We start from the raw sequence: 8241 nt of genomic DNA on the forward strand, positions 1-8241 counted from the left end.
CATAATAAACAAACCTCAATTTTAGCAATAATACATGAATGCATTCAAATTGCAGTGGTTAAGCTGTAATTTTCATTGACAAAGATGAGATTGCCAGAACATACAGATGATTCCAATACTCGTCGTCAGGATGGGAGTTACTGTAAATGGAATATTTAGCCTGATGATTCTAATGGAAAATCATTCTCTTCTGTTCTAAAGCATTCAAAACCAGAGAAGCTGAGAGAGGTCACTGACCCCCAGTTGTTCTGCTGAGAAACAAGTGGACTGATTGCTATGGAAACAAAGGAACCTGAAGATTTGGAAAAGCCCTGGAAGAAACTGGTGAGAGGTTCATGGAAAACTGATGATGAGCCAGTCAAGGAGAGACCTGAGCTACTCTTGAGAGAAGAGGAGACATGCCACATTGACCAGGAGACCCCAGAACCCCATTGCTACATCCCAATTCAGAGAAACTCCATCTTCAACTGCGCCGTGAGACACAGAAGCAAAACCAAGACCCAAAACACTTCCACACAGAACGCCAGCCACCATCAGGCAGGTCAGTAGGAGGGACAGCTGTGATGGCTGTGCCTTCAGGTCCTTTGGTGTCATCGGGGCTGAATATGCCAGCCAGTTGCTGCTGAGTTGATTTCAACTCCTGTGTGTCAGAGCCAACCTGTGCTCCACGGGGTTTTCAATGGCTGCTTCTTTTGGAAGTTGGTTGCCCATCCTTTCTTCCAAGTCCATTGTGTGGCCTTCAATGGCCAACTTTTGGGTTAGTAGCCGAGTGTGTTTGCTGTTTATGTCATCCAGGGACTCCTTCGTGATTGTTCTGGTTCCCTACTTCTGCTCTGACAAGAATGCACCACAAATGGGACAGCTTTAACAATTTGGAGGCATTAAGTCCGAGTTCAAAGTGCCAGGCTCTAGGGGCTGGGTGAAAACCCCTCAGCCTTGGGGTCCAGCTCTGCCTCCTGGTCCCAGCCCGCTGGAGCTAGAGGCTTTCCTTCACTCAGACAGCTGCTGGCTGCTGAGGCTGCCAAGCCCAAGGTTGAAAAGTAAAAAGGCACAGCCCTGATGTTACCAAGCCACACGCGGGCCGTGAATTCAAGTCCATTGAAAGTCTCAGGGTTGGCAGAGCATGGCAGGCTGTTGACAACAACATGGCTACAGGCAGGGTTCAAGCATGTCATAAGCTAGAGACCATTCCCAAAAGCTGTTTCTTATATGCAGGAAGTAAATCACATACCCAAAGGCAGTTACTCAGCTGCTCACAATAGATCCCACCATGGAATTGATTACCAGTCTCATCATGAGGAATACTACATCCAGCTGCCCAGCCACTCAACCAGGCCCAGCCAAGTTGACACAAACTCAACCACCACCATGTTGAAAAGTCCTAATTAATTGAAAGGAGAATAAAAGGTGGCAAAAATTATCAAGGGCAGATCCAAAAAGGTGGAAAAGTCTGAAGGCATTACCTAAGGAATCAAATCCCCCCAAAGGAATGATGTGGATACTTTAGGAGAAAGTGTTGACCCAAGTTATACTGTAAGACTGGCTTCTATGTAAAGAGAACTTCTTGTTCTGAGGTGCAACACAACACTGTAAGCCATATGGCATTCTAGGGGAAAGGCTCAGAGCCGTCCACAATTAGGGTCATCTGGGAACATGAATTTCCTGAGTGGTAAGGTCCGTCCTGTTCTGTGACATAACTAGGGTTGATGTCACCCAGCGCAGTCACTCATGGTGTTACTCCCCTCATAGACTTCCTCTTGTACCAGACATACAGAATTCTTAACAATGTTTATGATCAGACTCTCTTCACTTCTCTTATCACAGAAAATATGCGGTAAATATAATTGTAATTGCTTAAGGGTAATATATCTTAGCTTATAGGAATATTAACAAGAAAGTTGTTTTGTAAAATCTTTCCACATCTAATTAAAACAACCCTAGTTACAATATAAGGAGCTCTGTGGTGTAGTGCCTAAAGCACTTCACTGCTAACCAGAAGATTGGTGGTTCAAACCCACCAGCCACTCCACAGAAGGAAGATGGGTGATGTACTTCTGTAAAGATTTACCACCTTAGAAACCCAATGGGTGTCACTATGAGTCAGAATAGACTGAATGGCAGTGAGTTTGGTTTTCTGGTTTAGTTAGAGCATTATTAGTGATGAGTGGAAGTCTTTTCTTATTTTACTCCTTCTTTTCCTTTAATCACAACTTCACTCTCCAAAAAGCTATTGATATAGCTTCACAAGCACGATTTACCACAATATTGTATCTAAAACACCAACAAATTTGACACAGTCAGTGACTAGGAAATTGATAGCAGCAACCAAAACAACAGTTCATCCTTGTAGCAGGTGCAGACAGAACCACATGATTTGAAGCATCATTGTAATTGGGGAATAATGACAGCTCTGACCAGAGCCATTAGAATGTTCTACAAGAGATTCAGCATAGAGTTTGAGCCTGGTAGATTGCCATATTGATACCTGGAAGGTGGGCTTACGAAAAATATTTTTGCTGTTGTAACTAACTACAGGGATATTCCTACAAAAATAATACATTTCTGCTGAAACACAGCACCAAAATTTTGGTGTCACTCCTTCTGAGTGTCACCTGGTGAGGCCCGCACCCTCTTAGTGATACTCTTAGTCCTTTTCTCTCACTGTGACTGTGATGACAAGATTGTCTTTTGATCTGAAAATGGGTGGGATTTGACCAACTTGCAGATACTTTCCTTGATGTTTTAGACCAGTTCCTGGCACACTGCCCCTCTTGTTGCATCAAGCAGAATGAAGTTCAGAAGCCTTTAAAAATGGGGGTGTCAGAGCTACAGACCCTTTCCCTGTGGCTTGTTCACATGGCCAAGTAGACAGTGTGCTAGGATCTTGGAGTGTGTGATAGTGTCCCAGCCCCTGACACATAGCACCTACCACCTACCAGACTACACGGTACACGGAGTGCACCAAAGATGGCAATCCCTGCTTTAGATCCAAGGACTTCACTAATTCATTCAAAAATATTGATTAAGCCCAGTGTTGGGCTGCATGTTGAACTACTTTCGAAGCACAGAGACTTAACAACACATATTATTTCTCATTCTTCTGGGAGTTGTTTGGAGTTTTCTCTGGCTGGGCCCACTCAGCAGACCTCTGTAGTCAGCTGACAGTTCACCTGGGGTTGGTGATCTGAGAATCCAGGACGGGCTCACTCACCTCTGTCAGGTGGTTCATGAGTCAGTTGGCCAAGGGGGGCCTCGGCTGGGACTGCTCATCTCTGCTCCCTGTGGTCTCTCATCCTCCAGCAGGCTGCCTCGGGCTTCTTCACACGGCAGCAGCCTTCCAAGACAGCACGAGCAGAAGCTGCCAGCCCTCTTGAGGCCCCAACTCAGATTTTGTACCATGTTACTTTTATCACATTCTGTTGGTCAAAGCAACTGACAGGACCAGCCCAGAAGAAAGGGGTTGGGGCCATGGACTCCACTACTTGATGGGAACAGCTGCAAAGAATTTGTGATTGTCTGCTGTCAACCACAAACACTAACAAAATTTTGTTTCAAGAACGTTGCTAAGCAAGAGAAACACAGTGATTGAAATACTGTAGTCATGGAAGCTGGATGGTTGGTACAGTCTGTTACTCTCTTAACTTTTGCATATATTTGAAATTTTTCATGAATTCAAAGTTAAACACACACACTCACTTATACCAAGAGTTGGAGTTCCTGAACTTAAGGAATCCACAAGAACGATTTGTTGGTGTAATGAAATTGGAGCAGTTGACAAAACATGGTTGAACGTAATTAAACCTTCAAGGGAAATACAAGGATTAAGGAAAGCAAATGAGTGGAGAAGCCCAAGATTGGTTTGGAGTAAGTACAAGGATAGCATGTGAGCATGAAACTCTCCTGACCCCTCCCAGCTCCCCTTCTGAAGTAAAAAAACCAAACCCACTGCCATGGTGTATACTCACAGTGCCCCTAGAGGACAGAGTAGAGCTACCCCCTGGGATTTCCAGGGCTGTCAGTCTTCATGGAAGCAAAGCCCAAACCACACCTACTACCGTTGAGTCAATTCCAGCTCACAGCCCCTATAGGACAGAGTAGAATTGCCCCATGAGATTTCCAAGGCTGTCAATCTTTATGCAGACTGCCTCATCTTTCTGCTGATGAATTTGAACCATCAGCCTTTTGGTTAGCAGCTGAAAGTTTTAACCACTAAAACTACTGGAGCTCCTACTCTTCCTGAAGCTTCTGCCAAATCAAATGGCTTCTTCCTGTGAGTTGCAGGTACAAGCCAACCCAACAGATAAGCAAAAAGCTTATCTCATTGGAGGGAAGAAAGTGCACCCTGGTTGTCACCAGACAGTGGTCACTTGAACCAGACTGAAGTGGTTAGCACCCGTAACTGCTTTGCAGTCCTGGAGCTAAGGTGATGTTCTCGGTGCACCACATTAAACTGTCAATGCAGGAGAACATACGTTTGAGTTCCAGATGTTCTAAACTTTTCTAAATAACCATTTTGGAGGATGTAAAACAGAACTGTGTTCAGGGACCTAGATACTGGGGGGGGGGGCGGTGATGGTTGTGAAGTGTACTATCAATGGCTCTTCCTGGGGCCTCTTACTGGGGCTGCATAAATGAATAGAGGAAATATTAGTGTCAGAACACAAGACAGATGGGAGGAGGCAGAAAGAGGAAGAGGCTGTTTTATCTACAAGGCTTACAAACACATCCAAGTTCAAGGAGAAGTCTGGATGAAAAAATACATATAATCTATAAAACCAAGTCCAAGGAAAAAGTTTCATACAATATAGTATTATAAACTACTGATGGCTTATTATTGCATGAAGGAGCCGTGGTGGCACAAAGCTTAAGAGCTCAGCCGCTAATCAAAAGGTTGGTGGTTCAAACACACCCAGCTGCTGCATAGACAAGAGACCCAGTGATCTGCTCCTGGAAGGGTTACAGCCGAGGAATTGACTCTCCAGCACTTAACAAGAGCAATACTGCAAGCAACATGTCAAGGTTCACCATTGTTACTGTCAGTCACAGTTGTCACAGTTAGTAAAGACAAAGAACTAGCTTCTTCTGGTGGGTCAGGAAAGACCTCCCAAAAAAAGATAATTTAGCTGAGTCTTGAAGGATGGGTAAGGGCATGGACAGAGAGAGAACAGGAGTGACCTTGGTTGGACATTTCCAGATACTCAAGTGACACCCCATGAGAGTCCTTTGTTGTTGTTAGGAGCCATCTAGTCAGCTCCGACTCATAGTGACCCCATGTAGAACAGAGCAAAATGTGCTGGTCCTGCACCATCCTTACGAAGTAGATCCATCTGAGCTCCTTGTTGTAACTACTGTGTCAACCATGTCGTCTTCCTCTTTTTCATCGACCCTCTACTAAATATAATGTTCTTCTCCAGGGACTGGTCCCTCTTGGTAATATGTCCAAAGAAAGGGAGATGGATTCTTGCCATCTTGCTTCTAAGAAGCTTTCTGACTGTACTTCCTCCAAGACAGATTTGTTTTTTCTTCTGGCAGCCCATGGTGTATTTGATATGGACGTCCTTAACATACCCATTTTACAGATTTTTCAAAAAAAACAACCGAGGCCCACAGGTATCGAGTCATTTACCCCAGATCATACAACTTGTGTGCGATGTGGCTTGGGCTGGAGTTCAGAACCCCTTATTCCCAACACCTGTGCAGATGAAAAAGGAGGTTAGAGCAGTCCTGTCCAAAAGAAATATAACATGAACCACATAGATCATTTAAAATTTTCCAGTGGCAATGATGAAATATGTGTGTGTGTGTGTGTGTGTGTATAATGGGCAAAATGGATTTTAATAACATATTTTTTGAGGAGAAGACCCTCAATGAGATGCATTGACACAGTGGCTGCAACAATGGGCTCAAGTCTGGCAACGACTGTGAGGCAGGTGCAGAACCGGGCGGTGTTTCGTTCTGTTGTCCATGGGGCTGCTGTGAGGTAGAGCTGCTTCAACGGCACCCAACAACGACAACAGTAGCTAGTCAGCCACACTGGGGTCACTCGGTGTGCGATTAGTCATTGGCACAGAATGATTCATGAGCTCGTCTCTGTTCTTTCCTCTTTCTGCCCCTGAGCCTTTGGCATCTGCTGAGTGTTTACCCTTACAGCCCATCTCACGCTGCACGTTCACTTTTCATTGGCAAGCCTGGCTCTGGACTTTGATTTCATAAAACGGACCATCAGAGAAGTAGATTTACGTATCGAAATCGCTCCACGTAGACTTAAAAGTTTTCCAACGACTGAACTGAGTGTCAGTTTTTAAACTTACATTTAAGTTAAATAGATGAAAAATTCTGTTCCTCAGGTGCACTGGCCCTGAGCCCGTTAGCAGCCGAGCATGTTAACCGTGCACCACCAGGGCCTCCTCATCAGTAACAAGTGTCAGTATTGGTGCATCCTCTGTAGCCATGTACCAGGTGAAAGCAAGGCAGAAATTAGGATCTTCAGTGGTCAGTAGCCACCGGTGGCTGGTAGCTCCCATACTGGGCAGTGCAGGGGTCACCCAGTAAAAACCAAACCCACTGCCATGAAGTTGATTCTGACTCATAGTGACCCTACAGGACTGAGTAGAACTGCCCCACAGGGTTTCCAAGGCTGTGATCTTTCCTCAAACAGGCTACCATGTCTTTCTCCCATGGAGCAGCTAGCGGATTCGAACCGCCGACCTTTCTTTTAGCAGCCAAGTGTTTAACTACTGTGCCACCAGGGCTCCATAACATAAAATTGGAGTGTTGTAAACAGAAGGAAAAGCCGGTGCAGCTGCCTGGGGCTGGTAGGGAGGGTGTTCTTTCTGGGCAGGAGAAAAAGTGGGCGTGGAGCTGTGTCAGGGGTGAGGCTTCAGTGGGAAATGGCTGATAGGAAGTTTATGGCCTCCCCCTAGAGCCGAGAATATGACACCAGTGTAGACTGGAGAGGGCTCACCTCACTTCCTGCCAACCCTGGAGATGCCATTTATGTCCAGCCTGCAAATGTTTCATCAGACTTACAGCTCTGTATTTTTAATAGATTTTACTTTCCAGGGCAGTTTTAGGTTTGCAGGAAGTAGAGTTCCCACGTCCCTCTGCACTGTTTCCCCATAACGTCTGCCTTGCTTTTTTGCCTGGGACACGGTTATAGTGGATGAACGAGGACTGGCACTTCTGACTAACGAGGAGTCCCTGGGTGGTGTGAATGGTTAACATGCTGGGCTGCTAACTGAAGGTTGGAGGTGCGCGTCCACCCAGTGGTAGGTGCCTCGGAAGAAAGACCTGGTGATCGGCTCCTGAAAAAGCAGCCATTGAAAACCCCACAGCTGTTCCCGACACACATGGGGTCACCAAGAGTCAGGGGCAACTCAACGGCAACTGGGTTTTGTTATCAGTTAAAGTCCACCATTTACAGTAGGGTCTGCTCTGTGTTTTACAGTTCTAAGACTTTTGAAGCACGCGTGACGTCCTGTATCTGCCATGAGAGTATCATGAAGAATAGCTTCACAGCCCTAAAAACGCCCCGTGCTCCATCCCTCCCCACTCATCCCTCCCCACTCTCCCTTGCCCCCGGCCACCACTTACAATGCTGTTTTCAAGGTGGCACCTTTGTGTCACCTCCCTGGAGTGAACACCCCAAGACTGTCACCCAAAGTCCCAGGAGAAAATGCTTGGCGCAGCTGTGCCCTGCTGGTGCAAAGGAGGGTGGGGGGCACGGACAGCACAGGCACCTGGTGCTGGGGCTTCTCTGCGCCACGCGCTAACCCCTGGCAGAAAGCGGAGGGTGCTTTTCTTTCATCTGATAAGGATTGGAAATAATGCAAACAATGACCAAGTGCCCTCTCAAAGCTATACCAGAGCTTGAGTAACATACCTGCCGATGGGGGATCTGAGGTTCCAGGGGACGGGAACTTTGACTTATTTACCATTCACAGGACTCAGACATTATAAAGTTAGATCTTAAGGACCGATAAGCTGCAATTTCTCCAATAGAAGAGAGAGCCCTGATGAAAAGGTTTTGGGCAATCCTACTTCCGTGGTGGGTAATTAAGTTTACTTATCTATTCCCATTTATTTACTCACTGATCTGCACTGAACACTTTCCCTTGTTACCCTCCCGAGGGGGACCGGGTCTCCGGGAGCAAGGTAAGCACGGGCGTAGCACAGAGTAGCATGCCGGAAGAGCAGGAGAAAGGGGTAAAACCCAGTCACTAGTGCTCAGATGGCTCCCTT

The 8241-nt window shown here is 46.2% G+C and overlaps 1 protein-coding gene across 1 annotated transcript in view; it reads left to right on the forward strand.

Annotated features, from left to right (window-relative positions):
* The first annotated feature begins 276 nt into the window (after nucleotides 1-276).
* NGEF (neuronal guanine nucleotide exchange factor) overlaps nucleotides 277-8241 on the forward strand; it is an 84421-nt gene continuing 76456 nt past the window's right edge. The window contains exon 1 of the mRNA XM_007941765.2: nucleotides 277-541. Within this exon, the coding sequence (XP_007939956.1) occupies nucleotides 277-541 (265 nt within the window). The remainder of the gene's footprint in view (nucleotides 542-8241) is intronic.

This window comes from Orycteropus afer, unplaced genomic scaffold, assembly GCF_000298275.1.
Source record: "Orycteropus afer afer isolate SDZICR_OR568_19922 unplaced genomic scaffold, OryAfe1.0 scaffold00006, whole genome shotgun sequence".
Lineage (NCBI taxonomy): Eukaryota > Metazoa > Chordata > Mammalia > Tubulidentata > Orycteropodidae > Orycteropus > Orycteropus afer.